We start from the raw sequence: 16,630 nt of genomic DNA, 5'->3' as shown, positions 1-16,630 counted from the left end.
CACTGAAAGCATCCCTCAAAACCCAGAATTCGGGAGAGTTCATGCCACACCTTATGTCTACGTTCAGGTCTCTGGAGGGAGGAGACCTGGTGATTTCCAGACCATATACTCCCTGCCAGTGAGGCCTCAACTGCACATCAGAGGCAGCCTAGGCATCATCTGAGAAGCTGGTATGATCAGCACGAAATCACTCACCTCGTCAAACTCTTCTCCAAACCCTACAGGTTTTGAAATAGCTGTTGAAATCTCTTCTGCAAGTTCCTGCTGGTCAGCAATGTCCTGCATTAACTCATCAACTTTATCGATGTCCCTTTAAATGAAACGAGCACTGTGTTAGTCTATGTACAGAGGGTCTGTGAGGCAGAAACAAGGATCTGCTGCCCAGTCTCAGCCCCACAATCACTCCCTCTGAGGAATTCCTTTTTTTTTTTTGTTTGGCTGTGCTGAGTGGCATGTGGAATCTTAGTTCCCCGACCAGGTATCGAACCCAGGCTCCCTGCAGTGGAAGCACGGAGTCTTAACCATTGGACCACCAGGAAAGTCTCGTGGAATTACTTTTTTGTCTTTGTCTTCTTCCCCCTCTTTTAAACTAGAGAATGACAGAATCAAGAGGACAAAAGCATCCTTAGATGTCACCCAGTCTAACACTCTGAAGAAATAAAGCTGGCAAAGTTAGATGCCATCGTGAGAGTCTCTCATGCAAGCTGGTAAACTCATTAGATGAGACTGTGGGACTTGGGAACTCCTGAATCAATAGCTCTTCAAGTTCAAGGGTAACTCTGCACAGTGATAGGTAAAATCACAAATCCTACAACAGAACCACACAACGTGACCAGCGCTTCCCATCTACACAAATCCCCTATGGCTCCTCTACAAGGCCCCAAAGGAAAAGCAAACAATGCAGATTATTTCCTATGCACTGTCACTAATGTCAACAAACTTACAGTCAATCAATATCATATATACACGTGTATTTCCAAGCACAGAATTCACTAAGAGGTGCTGTGCTGTGGGGAACACGGACATGAAGGGGACACGCACCTCACTCAGGAAGCTCAGTCTGACGAACATCCCCTCAGACAGTAGCTCAGTTACCTGAAGGCTACTTTTCCTGTAATCCCACACTTCTAGGGCAGGGATCAGCAAGCTTTCCCCGTAAAGGGCCAAATAGTAACAAATGTTTTAGAATCTCTGGGCCACACGATCTCTGTTGCAAAAATTCAAGCCTGCTGTGTGCCACAAAAGCAGCCACAGACAGTGTGTATTAAGGGACACAACTGTGTTTCAATAAAATTTTATTTACAGAAATTGGCAGCAGGGGACTTGCCTGGGGCCCACAGGCCAGATTCTGCCAACCTCTGTTTTAGAGCATGGCAGAGGACCCAAAAGGAAGCAAAAAGGCTCCCAGCACCCGCAAATATATGATGCCAAGTTAGAGCACTAAAACAAATGCAGAATTCTGTTCTATTTGGGAGAAGTCCTCATTTGGGGCTTAATGTTAACCTGGCCTTTAATTACAAATGTAACAGCTCAGTTATCTGGTGTCTTAGGCCACAGAATATGAGAAGTAGCCACATAAAGGAAGGAATGCAGAGGTCAAGAACACGTGTCAATACGAGAGCCAAAACTCAAGAGTGACAGGAAGGGAAAATCCCACCAAAAACAGACCCAGGAAGAGAAAGAGCTAAAGCCCTCAAATGTACCACACCTTTCAGGGCCCCTGACAGCTTCAGGAGAAAGTCACGGGAACTGATTCTAATCCCAGTTCTATCCAAGTTCCCCCATAACCCAGGGCAAGTCACCTCCCCTCTCTGGGACAAACTTCCCCACCTGGATGATCAGAGGCCCGGGTAAGAGAATCTTCTAAGAAGACAAAGCTTTCCAGTTTAAAACTCTACATTCATTCCAATAACCCTGAATGACTCAGAAAACAGTTTCATTCCATGAGATCTGCTTCTGGGGGTAGTGGGGCACATAATCCATTTCATAAAAGCTCCAGAAAAGATGCAAATCAGAACAAACTTGGGTGCTTGAATGGATAAGTCAAGGGGCCTAGGACTGAGGCCTTGCACGGCCAGCACTGCCCTTCCGCGTGCGCGCCCCCCTCCACCAGCGGGTGCCACGTACATGTTGTCGTGGGCAGCCTTCATGGCCTTGGCGGCATAGCCCATGTTCTTGAGCACCTCGGTGTTGGTGTTGGCATTCTCCAGGGCCTCTCGCTGGAACTCGATTGTTGACAGCGTGCCGTCGATCTGCGCCAGCTGCTTTTCATACCTCTTCTTGCGCTTCAGGGCCTGAAGTGCCGCTGCATGGGGGGGGGGGGGGGGGGGCGAGAAAACAGGGTTTCAGAGAGCCCGGACACAGGGCAGCATCCTAGAGTTCACTGAGTTGTCTTCCTAATTGGGATGGATGCACTTCAGTTTCTGCTTTCACTACAAGAGAGGGCTGATACTCTCTTCTCCACAAACAGCATATTCAATACTCAGAGAAAACTATACAAAATTCACATTCTTTCAAAATGCAGCCAGGCACTAAGCCCAAGTTCACACTCTCTGGGAACCACACGCATAAATCAAAGCATGGTCGGCACCCCAAACAAGAGAGTGCTTTGAAGTCAGACTGCCTTAGGTTGAAACCCCAGCTCTCAGCCTCAATGAGCTGCTGAGCCTCCCTGAGAGGCTGATGTGAATGAGATAACATATAAGCAAACACTTAGCACAACATTTAACACAGTGGACACCCCCAAAACCCCTCTAATTATTATAAAGCGGCTTTAAAGTATCATTCTATGTCAACTAAATTACAAAATAATAAATAATGACTATAGCAAATACTGGATCATTTGGCGTTAAAATGCTATCTCACACACAGTCCACAACTGTAAATTGTTATAGTGCTTCTGAAAAGTAACATGGCAACACATAGCAACAGCCATAATGTTGTTCCGGCCCTCTGACCCAGTAATTTCCTTCTGGAAATGTATTCAACAAGAGCAAGGCCCTTGTGATTCAAGCAAAGGCTCCATGCCTGAAGATGGTAGCTACAGCATTCTTTATCATAGAAAGGACTGAGCAACTGAAATAAAGACAGAATTCCCTGTCAGGGCCTCATCTAGAGTCTGACCACTGGGTCAAATCAATGCCATCACCTCTCTTGGCCTCCCAGTGTGTTAAGGCTGTAGCAATCACCTTGTTTTAAGATCCAGTCAGGGCAAGCACTTTGATCAAGGTGAACTGGTAGCAGAGCAAAGGCCAAACCACACCTCCCTACTCAAAGCCCAGGTTTTCCTCTCCTTACTATTTTAGCTTCCCTCTTTACACTGAAAAGTATCTTAGGTGAGCAAAAAGCTCAGGAAGGCTCTGCGCAGACTCAAGCAGAAGGAATGGTGGGGCCAGGGAAGCTGCCTGGCACCTGCCCTGGCCTGGACAGCACTAGCCTCACACATATATGCAGACACACACACACCCGTGCACTTGTGCCCACTGTGTCCCCGAGCTCTGCACCAGAGCCACCCCCTGCAGGCTGTTGGCCATGGCCAATCACCTCCCCAACAGGGCTGTGGTTTCTCCACATGTCATCTGAATTGGTCCCGTACTCCTTCCACTCAAGTGCCCTATGAGCCTAGGACTGCCCCCTGAAAACCATCTGCCAAGGGAAAAGGGCCTTGGCTTACATGTAAGCAATCCTTAAGTCCACAATTCCTCCAAAAGCAGCAGGCAAAATCACCAGGAAAATTCCTCCAGCCAAATGATAAAGCAGGCTAAAGAAACGCTGCAAAAAATCCGAACATGAAACATGCCTCATTAAAAGCTGAAAAGCCATTCCACTTGTTAGTTCTCTGATCCTGGTGTAAATGGTCAGACCGGCCTATGACGTCAAGAAATTCAACCTGCAGTCACATCTAGGCGTCCCCAAGGCATCCCCTTTACTGAACACCTGCACCTTCTGCTAGTACTAAGCCATGCCTGCCAAGTAATTACCTCACAACAGCAACCCTTTAAAGTAGAAATGACCACTCTTTATCAGTAGAGGAAACAGGTTCAGAGAGGTAATTCAGGTTACCAGTGGTAGTCAGCAGAGAGTAGATTAAGCCAGGTATGGAACTCAACAGTCACGGGCTGCCACGCTGACTGCTATGCCCCCCACTGAACAAACCACGCAGAACCTCGCCACGGAGGCGCAGTCCAGGCTAGCAGGGAGTGTCAAGGGAACTGCAGCATCACAGAAGAGGGAACACAAACCCAATCATGTCATTCCTTTGCTTAAGAACCCTCAACCCTCCCTCTGCCCGCAGGACAAAGCCTCTGAGTGGTTTAACGAGGCTGGCAATGGATTTGGATTCTCGCCTTGAACCAGGTTCTGGAAGCCCCAGCCCCAAGTCCGGATCCCTTTGCCACTGACCATCGAGGCACAGGGACGATAGTCTGGAAGAGCCCTGTTGTACAAGTGGTCAGGGCCTGGCCTTGCTTCCTCCTGACTCCCTGGTGCTGAAACTGACTCAGACACCCCAATCAACAAGTGAGTCTCAAACCTTCTCAGGCCAACGCCCCACACGTGCCCCCTTCCCAGGCCCTCCTCAGCTGCCCTCACCACCCAGGCATAGCCCAGCCTAGAACCTGTTCATCAGCTGAGATTCAACAGGTGTTCTGAGCGCCTGCTGCATAGAACCATCTGCCTCCTCGTTTAATCCTCCCGCCAAGTCCTGGGGCACAGATCAGACAGATCAGAAAGGCGGAGCGGCTCAGCCGTCAGCCGGCTGGTATGAGAGGGGCAGGGGGCTCAACCACTGGCCTGTGTGAACCCCTGGGCCCCTGCTTCCCACATAGGCTCCGGACGATGGTAAGTGACACGGGGACAGTTCCTAAGAACAAACAGCGAGGTGACATCTGCCCTGCTTCTCGTGTCCTGAGTACAGTAGGAGCCGTGATTTTACAGTCAGCTGTGTTCTGACTTTTAAAACCAAATTTATTCTTTCCCTGTTAACATCACAGCATATTTAGAACTGCTTTAACTTTTTCTCTAATACATTTTCAATTGGCAGGGACTCCTTGTAAGCCAGTCTTCCATTTCTCTGATCTGCACCCCACTGCTAAAATCCCCCAGGCAATAAATTATCTGGAAGCAAATACACAAACATATCAGGGGGTAAGCCAGAGACCCCCACGAATGAAATAATGTTTGTATTATGCATCTTTACAAGCCATCATCCAGCACAATGCCTGGTACACAGTATGCTTAATTATATTAAACTGAATCTCCAATTTCATCTATTTTAAGTTTTTCATATATTCTCCGCAGGGTTCCTCATGTGGGGTACACCCATATTTTATCTCCTGTGTACCTCTGATTCAACAGAGAAAAGATCACGTCTCATTGAAACAGTGGCTAAAACAGTCATCTGGAGGGATTCTTTCCCTGCATTTGTCCTGACCCGTGAAACAGGAACTTTGGCAAGTGCTTGCCCTTCCCCTCTGTCCTTGCCAAGAGGTGTGCCCTGAAAGGAGGAAAAGGTTCTGAGCTAGAAGCCTCTAGGGCTCCCCCTCCAACCTGCAGGGTTCGCATGGTCTCTTCGCCTCTTTGCACAGAAATCTCCATAACGGTTCCTGGCAGAGACAGTCCATTTGTTTACCCCAATCTAACTCCTGTTCTATTTCTCAACTAGTTGAGAACCCTAAAAAGAAAGGGTATGTGATTAATTTTCCCCTCCATACACGGTTCACCAGTAGAGTAACCCTGAAATGAGACATGGGGCCAGCCTTTGGGCTGCAAGAATATGTGTAAACATAAATATTCACAGCACTTGACCCAGCCCTCCTTCACCACCTGCCCCATGTCTAAACGTGTGGCACACTGGTGAAGCATAAGTCAGGGCAGAACAAGTGAGTAACACGCCACTCTTGCTGCACACCGTTCCACTTCAAGTAAACATTCTCCATTCCAAGCTTATTGCTGACCACAAAAATGTGCTTCTATATAGCCAAAGCCTAAAGGGTCAGACTCAATGTTTTACATGTGCCTTGCCTTACTTCTCCAAATTCCTGAGTTAAAAAAAACAAGTACTGAGTTCTCATTACGAGGTTTTAAAAATGTAATCATGTGAGGTGATGCATGTCAATTAAGTGTATTTTGATAATTATTTCACAATATACACATATATTAAATCATTAGGTTGTGCACCTAAAAAATAACATAATGTTATATGTCAATTATATCTCAATAAAACTGGGGTAAAATGGGAAAAAAGATAAAAACAAGTATGGGGAGTTAACAAGGTTAACATCCAAACCAAATATTCAAAGAAGAGGTGTCCAAATAAACCCCTTTTCTGCCAAAGAACCCCCACCCCGTGTCATTCATAAACACGATGCTTTAACGACTGAAATCTAACCCAGGCCAACAGAAGTTTAAAAAGCTGCTTTTAGCTGGAAAAAAATAGTCCTTGGAATCTCCATATTTAATTATGCCTTTGCTGGTTCCAAGAGAGTAATTACAGCAGCAATTACAGAATCTAATAACCAGCTTTATTGGCTCTGAAAGCTGAAGCAAAAACAACTCCAACCATGTTGAAATAAACATTGGTCTCCAGACAGTTGCTTCATTAGACACTCTAAAGACAGCTATTTGAAGAAAAAATACAGAAGAGATACCCAAAGAAGCAGAGATCAGTGGAAAAGACATTCACCCAGGACAAGAAACTCCTTCTGCAAGGTATCTGTTAGTGACTGGACAGAAACCATTTTCAAAGAACACATCAATCAGTTCAATACAACTACCAGGTAGGATGCTCCTTTCTCCTCGGCAAAGGTAGACATGACTTCTCTTTGAAGAGTTGCCGAGAAGGGAAAGTTTGCTTGCCCTGATCTGCAGGCATTCAGAATAGGGGCCTTTAGCCCAGGGTATCTCAACAGATGCTAAGATGTCATAACTGTATACTAATGACTGAGATTAGTACACTGAGATTCAGGTGCTGGGGAGAAGGAGGGTGCAGTGATATCCTCTCACTGAATGAATGGAGTCCTTTCAAAGACTCAAGATTCTACAACTGAATTCATGCAGCAGAAGGTCCAAGAGCTGGGAGAGGAGGAGAGGGCTGGTCCTTTCCCACTCTCATCATGAACTACATAGAAAACACAAACACAAAACACTTAGCCACACACGTAATGCTAAGTGAGAATTCCGAAGAACCCTCAGCAACTCGGTCATGGCAGGGCTACTGGTGGGCAGGGAGTTGGTGAAGCTGCAGAAGCCCTGCTTTGCCCACCTCCAGCAATTAGTCAGATGCCCACTCCCTGCTCTTTCTGCCCACAAGTAAAGCTCATATGTTCAAGGTACCCTCAGCCAAGAGAAGCACACCTGGTCCTCAAGCCACTAGTTGCTTTGCTGGGGTTGCCTGTCATCTGCCCTGTGTTTTTACGCAAGAAAAGACCCAAGTCAAAACTACAAGTTCACCAGTGTCAAAGAAACCATCCTCCTGGAGGGATGGTTATTTGTATGCATCCTTGCACCACATGGCACTGGATGTCCCACCAAATCCTGACCAAATAAAAGTTACAATCTTGGCATCAAAGGCTGAGGGGGCCTGAAGGACTCTCAGAGACCCTAAAGTCCAACCTATTTCATTAGAAACTGAGAAAAAAAAATGATGCTGAGAAAAGGTGACACAGCCTGCCAGGAGCCCACAGTGAGTTAGAGGAAGAATCAGGACTAGACCCCAGGTCTGCAGCCAAGGGCTCTTCCCACCACCTCAACTGTTATCTCCAAAGTAAGTCATCATAAATAGATCAGCAGTTCACTTGCCATTAGGAAAACAGTCTCCTAATGCTCTTTTAGCCAACCTCAAACTCTGCCTTTTGCAAACTCCATTAAAAGCGCACGCTAATGCAGAAAAGAACCAGGAAGCTACCCAATATGCCTTCCTAAGTCCCCAGATGGAAGAAAAAGAACAACAAATGGAAAAGAGGTGCTGGTCCACCTTGTTCCAGAGGACATTTCCTAGAACAGGTGCCCGAAGCTGCAGAAGGCAGGGGTGGGCTGGGCTCTCAGTTCTCCACTCTGTATAAAGGCGGCAGGAACCTACAGAAAGGGCTTCCAAACCAAAATGCACCTTCAAGCCCAGACAGTCAGTCTTGTGCTCACCGTTACTCAGCGTCCCAGGCTCACCTGCAGAAGAGAGGGCCTCATCCTGCCACAGCCTTGGAACTCGGTCCCTGACGTGCTGTGTTTACCCCCCACATCTGGAGCGTTCAGGCTGGAGGTGCAGACGGCATTTTTTCAGAGCAGCCTCCTTCTCTGTGATCTATCTCCCAGTTCCCCTAATTTGCTCTCCGTGGCCTGGAGCTAATGCACTCCATTTAGCGATGGTAAAATAAGTACTTGTGTATGACCAGGAAAGCGGAGTCTGAAACCCTGCTGACTTCATCAGCAAACACCCAGGGAGTACAGCACTCCCTGTGAGCGAAAATGCTAGAGAGAAAGAAAAAAAAGCCCCTTATCTGTTAATACGGACAAAGCAGAAGGAAATAAGCCCCCACTCAATTAACAATCTAACAGAATGACAAACTGCTCCAAAATCATTTAAACAACACACAGGATGTATGTTCTGTAAAAGGAAGGTGAAGGCAAGAAAAGACAAGTTCATATAAGCCCAGGAAATGCAAGGTCACATCAAATTACAATGGTCACTAAGGGAGTCCCAGTTGTCCAGCTGTGAGTTTCAGCTCCACTATCAAGTAAACCCTAAGCAAATCACTTAACTTCATTCATCCTCAGATAATAATAAACTGACCTCACAATTACTGTGAGGATGAAAAGGAGACACGTATGTGAAGCTCCTGGCACTGGGCCAGACATGTGTACATGTTCAGTCCATGTTGGTCGCTGGTATTACTAACTGCAGGACTTCTCAGAGCCTATTTTAGTAGAAAAAGAACCAATACCATTATGACTCCCTGCCCTCCGCCCCAAAAACAGCTTGGAAAAAAAAAACAGTTTCAAGTCACCTTGATGATGTAGCCAACAAAAGCATCAAAAACCTTGGTTGACTCGTACCAGCACCGAGGCACAGAGGAAAGAGCACAGGGCTTGGTGTCAGAATCTGGCCGTGGGTAAGTTATTTCACCTCTTTATCAAACATTAATAAACAGGAGCAATATGGCTACCCCAAGGACAGGTAAGAAAGATAAACCCCTTTGAAACTACTCGAGGGACTTCCTTGATGGTCCAGTGGCTAAGACTTCTTGCTCCCCACACAGGGGTCTGGATTCAATCCCTGGTCAGGGAACTACATCCCACATGTGACAACTAAGAGTTTGTGTGGTGTAACAAAGATCGAAGATCCCCCGTGCTGCAACTAACAGCTGGTGCAAATAAATAAACATTTTTTTTAAAAAAGAAAAGGAAATTAAAAAAAATAATAAATAAAAATAAAAAAGAAAGGGAAATGCTTGACAAACGTGAGCATCCTCTCCATCTTGCCCATTTTTTCCTCACCAGCCCCCTCTTTCCTTGCCTGTGTCCTAAATTCTCTCTGAGGAGCTCTGTAGCTTCATGTCCTTCCCTCAGCCCAGCATGTCTCTTCGAGAAAGAGTATACCACTGTGGCCCAGTGGAGAGAGATACATAACAGCAGCTAACACTTAGGAGAGGTTTCTTGGCTGCCAGGCACCATGGCCTGTGTTTTACGTGTTCACTGGCCTCCCCCCAAAAACACTACGCTATGTGGTAGGTACAGTAGTGTCCCATCTCAGGTCAGGAAATTGAGGCTCAAAGAGTTTATCGCCTGCTGGAGTTGTAGTTAAGCAGTGGCAAGCATGGGATCAGTGCCAGGCAGCTATCTGCAGAGGGCATGTTTTTACTCCACGGAGGAAAGTCTAGCCTGCTCCAGCTGGCCTGCTCCTGCCTGGGTCTGGGGATCTGAGCACCTCTGTGCCCCACCACCCACCCAACTGAGGCTCCAAGCCAGCAGTCTGGCACCAAGGGGCAGCTCAGTCTGCCCAGAAACTCTCGACTAATTGGTAATCCATGCAAGCAGGCAGTAAAAGCCTCTGACTAAAAAAAAGTTCTAGTGGATTTTAAATTGGCTAGATGTACACGTGATAAAACCCAACCATTTAATCGGCCCTTCTGCATTTACAATGACAGTTCTACATAGTTAGGGAGTTTGTAGTGAGGGCTTTTTTCTGTTTTAAAGAATAAATGTCTTCTTTCCTTGTGCCTGCCCTATCTCTTCGCTAGACCACAAGGTTCTCAAGGGTGGAATCTGCATCTCTGAGGTCCTAACAGCACTGAGATAAGGCGAGCAGGGGGCACTCCAAAATGCCCAGTCGTTTCTTCTGAGGCCAGTGGGCTAAGCCCTCTGTCTTCTCACTCTGTAACGGCCTCCAGATCTTTTCCAAGACCTAAAATGACCTTCCCTCTTTTTCTAGAAGACCCAGAGGCCACAGCTACAAGAACTTGGTAAGGCTTCTCAAATTCCTGTCACTTGCCCACTTTTTTCGTCCATGTTAACTAAACCCCATTGGAATGCCTAGAACTTTAAAATCAAAGGGTCCAGACTTGTCTGGCAGTCATTAAGACTCTGTGCTTCCACTGTAAACCCTGGTTGAGGTCAATCCCTGGTTGGGGAACTAAGATCCCGCATGCCACGTGGCACGGCTGAAAAAACATACACACACACACAACACCCAAAGGGTCTGGAGCTTGTTTGAGGGACAATGAGCCTAGGACCTCCCTGTGACCATGTAAGGAAGTGACGAGAACGAGAGTAAACAGCAGATCATTCCAGAGTGGGCCAGTCTGAGTGGCCAGGGCCATAGGAGGAAAAGGAAATGGCCAAGGGGACTCGGGCTCACCCAGGGGAATAGTGCAAAAGCCTGTGTGGCTCTGTCCTCTTGTTTCCTAAAGGGCAGATGATGGCTTCCCCTGGCTCTGCTAAAGGCTGGGTTCAACTCGGGAAGGAAGAAGAGATGTTTCACTTCCCACAAACAGCAGGCATCCAGCAATTACCTCTTTGTGATAAGGGAACTCAAGGCCTGGCTGGGGCACTAGGATCCCAGGAAGGAAAGTGATCAGCCCTTGGTTACTGAGGGCCACAGTCAGACAACCTATGTTCTGGGATTTAAGGCAAGCCTCTTTCCTGTATGGCACCAGGTCATAGAACTTCCTTTAAACAACTATCAGAGGCTAAAACTGCATACACATACAGCCCACAGATTTGTCTTAGTTGCACCATGTCTTAATGCGTAAATCTGATTTGAATGCACACTTCACACAAAAATCCTGATTTCTGGCTTCCTTTTGAAAATTCAGATTATCTGGCAACACTGAGCCCACACTGCTACCTGGCAACAATCAAGTGGAGCCAAGTAGCAGCCGTCCTTCTAGAAGGGGCACATACTGCCCTGGGAACCCACCACGGCCCACCACCTTACACCTGACCACCCCATAACATCTTAGTTCTGGACAATCCGTTGCCTTCAGCCAGGTGGCACTAGTGGTAAAGAATCCACTTGCCAATGCAGGAGATACAGGAGACGTGGATTTAATCCCTGAGTCAGGAAGACCCCCTGGAGGAGGGCAACCCACTCCAGTATTCTTGCCTGGAGAATCCCATGGACAGAGGAGGCTGGAGGGCTTCAGTTCATGGGATCACAAAAAGTCGGACACAACTGAGTGACTGACCACGAAAAATTTGAAGACAGGCAACGGAAGGTGCAAAGGTTCAAAATTGCTCAAGGTTACATGGTTAGAGGTAACAGGAAAGGAAGAACCCAAGCCAGGTGCCGTACCCATGGACCACGCCCCTTCAATTTCTCCTAGGGAGACTCCTAACTAGGCAGAACTGCAACCCGGGCCCTGCGATCTAACTCTGCCAAGACCAAGTTACGTCACTTAGCAAGGACCTTCCTTTTTTAGGGCCTCAGACTCCTCATCAAGGATATGAGAAGAATGATCAGTTCCCTCTTAAGGTCTTCCTTCAGCTCTAACAATATATGAGCCTATATAGTCCTAAGATTTCTGGTAACTGGTAGAAACAAATCCAGGTTTTATTCTGATTGACCCTGTGCGATCTTGAAAATGTCAGTCAGTTCAGTCACTCAGTCATGTCTGACTCTATACGATCCCATGGACTGCAGCAGGCCAGGCTTCCCTGTCCATCACCAACTCATGGAGCTTGCTCAATCTCATGTCCATCAAGTCGGTGATGCCATCCAACCATCTCATCCTCTGTCATTCCCTTCTCCTTCTGCCTTCAATCCTTCCCAGCATCAGGGTCTTTGCAAATGAGTCAGTTCTTCGAATCAGGTGGCCAAAGTACTGGAGTTTCAGCTTCAGGATCAGTCCTTCCAATGAATATTCAGAATTAATTTCCTTTAGGATGGACTGATTGGATCTCCTTGCAGTCCCAGGGACTCTCAAGAGTCTTCTCCAACACCACAGTTCAAAAGCATAAATTCTTTGGTGCTCAGCTTTCTTTATAGTCCAACTCTCACATCCATACATGACTACTGGAAAAACCAGAGCTTTGCCTAGATGGACCTTTGTCGGCAAAGTAATGTCTATGCTTTTTCATATGCTGTCTAGGTGTGTCATAGCTTTTCTTCCAAGGAGTTAACTGTCTTTTAATTTCATGGCTGTAGTCATCATTTGCAGTGATTCTGGAGCCCAAGAAAATAAAGTCTGTCACTATTTCCATGTTTTCCCATCTATTTGCCATGAAGTGATGGGACTGGTTGCCATGATCTTAGTTTTTCAAATGTTGAGCTTTAAGCCAGTCTTTTCATTCTCCTCTTTCACTTTCATCAAGAGGCTCTAGTTCCTCGTCGCTTTCTGCCATAAGGGTGGTGTCATCTGCATATCTGAGGTTATAGATATTTCTCCCAGCAATCTTTTTTTTAATTAAATCTATTTATTTTGTAATTGAAGGATAAATGCTTTACAGAATTTTGTTGTTTTCTGTCAAACGTCAACATGAATCAGCCATAGGTGTACATATGTCCCCTCCATCTTGAACCTCTCTCCTATTTCCCTCCCCATCGCCCAGCAATCTGGACTCCAGCTTGGGATTCATCCAGCTCATCACATGATGTACTCTGCATATAAGTTAAATAAGCAGGGTGACAATATACAGCCTTGATGTACTTCCTTTTCCAATCTTGAACCAGTTTGTTGTTCTATGTCCAGTTTTAACTGTTTTCTTGACCTGCATATGAGTTTCTCAGGAGGCAGGTAAGGTGGTCTGGTATTCCCATCTCTTGAAGAATTTTCCACAGTTTGTTACGATCCTCACAGTCTAAGGCTTTCGCGTAGTCAATGAAGCAGAAATAGATGCTTTTCTGGAATTCTCTTGCTTTTTCTATGATCAAATGATGTTGGCAATTTGATCTCTGGTTCCTCTGCCTTTTCTAAATCTACCTTGTACATCTGGAAGTTCTCAGTTCACATACTGTTGAAGCCTAGCTTGAAGAATTTTGAGCATACCCTTGCTAGCATATGAAATGAATGCAATTGTATGGTGGTTTGAACAGTCTTTTGGCACTGCCTTTCTTTGGGCCTGGAAACTAAATAACTATTGCTAAATAACCCGTGGGTCAAAAAAGAAATAAAACAAGAAATTACAAAGTATTTTGAACTGAACGAAAATGAAAACACAACATATCAAGATTCACGGGATGCCATGAAAGCAGTACTTAGGGGAAATTTTATTGCACTAAATGCCTATGTTAGAAAAGAAGAAAGACCTCAAATCAGTGACCTCAGCTTCAACCTTAAGAAATCAGAAACCGAAGAACAAGCGAAAATCCCAACAAAGTAGAAAAAAGAGAATGAGAATCAAAGTGAAAATCACTAAAATAGAAAATAGATGTTATCTAGACTAGTATTTGCTGCATACTGTGCTAAGTCGCTCAGTTATGTCGACTCTTTGCGACGCTATGGACTGTAGCCCACCAGGCTCCTCTGTCCACAGGATTCTCCAGGCAAGAATGCTGGAGTGGGTTATCATGACCTCCTCCAGGGGATCTTCCCAACTCAGGGATCAAACCTGGTCTCCTACATTGGCAGGCAGGTTCGTTACCACTAGCACCGCCCTGGGAAGACTTGGTATAGTGATTATTTATTGGGTCACCACTTATTATGGTGATTATATATACACACCAGTCAGTATTGGTACACCTAAAACTAATGCAATGTTATATGCCAATTACATCTCAATTAAAAATTAAATAAATGAAACAGAAACACTAGATGTCAATGAAAAAAAAACTTGGCTCTTTGAGATGAATAAAACTAAACTTCTAGCCAGACTGACTAGGGAAAAAAAAGTTACCAACATCAGGAGTGACAGGCGTAACATCACTATAGATTCCACAGATATTAAAAGGAAAAGAAGGGAATATGAGCAAATTCATGCCAATAATTTTGACAGCTCAGAATGACAAATACCTTGTACAACCCAAATCTACGCTCCTTCTACTATGCCAGGAATTACACTTTGTAAATTGACACTCTGCTCTGAAAGCAGGGACAAAAATGATACAGCCCCAAGGCTGAGGGCGCTCACAAACCAACAGACAGATGGACAATGTGATATGATAAGAAATAAGCACTGTGGGAGCCCCAGGGAGGAGAACCCAACCTTTGGAGTTATTGCATTTTAAAGAATGATAAGAGATAGCCAAGAGGGACACATCCCAGCCAGGCAAGAGGAAGGGAGGGCCAGAGAGAACAAGGGAGGAAGAGAACACCCAACAGAGAAACTCATGAACAGGCTTTATGTCTTATTAAGGAATTGCTGGATTTTATCCCAGAGTTAGAGAAAAGCCATTGAAAGATTCAAAGCAGACCAGGAACGTGACCAGATTTGCATTTCAGAGAGACCAGCCCTGGCTGCTGGGGGAAAAAGGACTAGCAACCCACTATAATAATGTGGAGGGTTTGGATTTCAGGCCTGAACTAAGGCCACAGCTGAGGGACTGACTAGGAGAGGATGAACTTGAGAGATGCCAGGAGGGAAGACTCCGTGGGCCTATATCACTTGTTTGAATGTACAGGGGAAGGACTTGGGAAGGAGTCAGGAATGACTTTCAGGCTCCTGGAAGGGGCAACCACATGACTCAGATACCATTTCTCAGGGAATCTAGTGACTCAAGGAAGAGAAGATGAGGCAGGAAGGGAAGGATCATTCTCAGTAAGTCTTTCTGTGGAGATATGAACTTAAATTCAAATTAGCGCCTGAAATTTGAATAACATTCTCTAAATCCTTATGATGAAGAGAAAAAAGTTCAGGGACTCCTGGGTGGGTCAAATCTAAGTCATTTCTCACAAAATTGTAAAGAGCACAGGATTCCAAGGTAACCTGAATTGCTACCATTTGTGCATATGTGTCAGGAAAATTATAAATACAGGAATATGCTTATAATTTGCCCAGACTATTTCTGGGCTTTTTTTTTAATCGGTTGCCTCGTGGAGGGGCACTGCATGGCTGGGGTGGAGGATGCACTTTAAAAACCATGTACCATTTACATGACTATCTAATCAAAATAAACAAAAAGAAGTAACTTAAATAAAACGGCCAGTTTCCTTCTCACCCGCAGATGTGGAAAGGCAGTTATATTTAAAATAGTAGACGCTTACTAAGAACAACTTCATGATGCCCAGCACTGCCACTGTGGTCTGGTCCAGTCAGTGGAGTGAAGGCACTCACCGTGGAGCTCCTCCCAGTATCACCAGGTCCAGGTGGGCTTACTCAGGTGGACCAGGTTCTTGGCTGGGACAGAGGGGAAGCAGAGCCTGCCCTTGGTTTCTTTTCCCAGGCTGGAATGAAATGTTTCTTTTCCAGCTGGTTTTTCTTCCTCTGCTTCCAGCTGAACCCATGCCAACAAGAGCCCCTTCTGCTGGAGCAAGCATGATGGCACCCTGGCAACTGAGATGACAACAGAGGGCTGGGGGCTTTAGTGGGGGAAGTGAGGGGGCTGTATAGGGAGGGAGGGAATGCCAACAGAAAAACACTTTTCAGGGTTTCTCCCAAGCAAGAGAGGACACCAAACCAGCTTTTTCTCCTTTTAGAATCAGAGGCACATGAGAGGGTTATAAAGACAAACTATCCTTCTTACCCAAATGGCAGCACGGGATGGAGGGCAAGGGGAGCCATAGGAAACTGATGCCTTCCTGGAAAAAGACAATCTCAGGGGCACAGAACCTCAGAGTCCTCGAACCCTATGAAAATATCTCCATTTTTATGCTGCCTGTAATTTTTTTTTGGGGGGGGGCGGGGGGAGTTGCGTTGGGTCTTCATTGTGGCATGCAGGCTCTTCCTTGTGATATGCGGGCCTTCTCTAGTTGCAGCAGACAGGCTTTGCCCTGCGGCCTGTGGGATCTTAGTTCTCCAAGCAGGGATCAAGCCCAAATCCTCTGCATTGGAGGATGGATTCTCAACCACTGAACCACCAAGGAAGTCCCTCATACTGCCTGTTAGTCAACTAGAATGTGACCTCCTGGGAGAAGGGACTGTCTCTCTTCACCTCAGTATTCTTGGTACACAGTAGGTGCTCAGTGAGGGATCGATGGCTGGACAAACACATCCTTGGGCAATAAATCCAACCTTGTTTGCAAAGAGGAGGAAACTAAGGCCA

The 16,630-nt window shown here is 46.0% G+C and overlaps 1 protein-coding gene across 1 annotated transcript in view; it reads right to left on the bottom strand.

Annotated features, from left to right (window-relative positions):
* CHMP4B (charged multivesicular body protein 4B) overlaps nt 1-16,630 on the bottom strand; it is a 45,630-nt gene that overhangs the window by 3,046 nt on the left and 25,954 nt on the right. Inside the window, exons 2-3 of the mRNA XM_043883370.1 lie at nt 2,128-2,305; nt 196-310 (exon numbers count right to left, since the gene is read on the bottom strand). Coding sequence (XP_043739305.1) covers nt 196-310; nt 2,128-2,305 — 293 coding nt within the window. The remainder of the gene's footprint in view (nt 1-195; nt 311-2,127; nt 2,306-16,630) is intronic.

This window comes from Cervus elaphus, chromosome 23, assembly GCF_910594005.1.
Source record: "Cervus elaphus chromosome 23, mCerEla1.1, whole genome shotgun sequence".
Classification (NCBI taxonomy): Eukaryota; Metazoa; Chordata; class Mammalia; order Artiodactyla; family Cervidae; genus Cervus; species Cervus elaphus.
The sequence above is the reverse complement of the archived record's forward strand: the minus strand, read 5'-3'. Positions and strand labels throughout refer to the sequence as shown.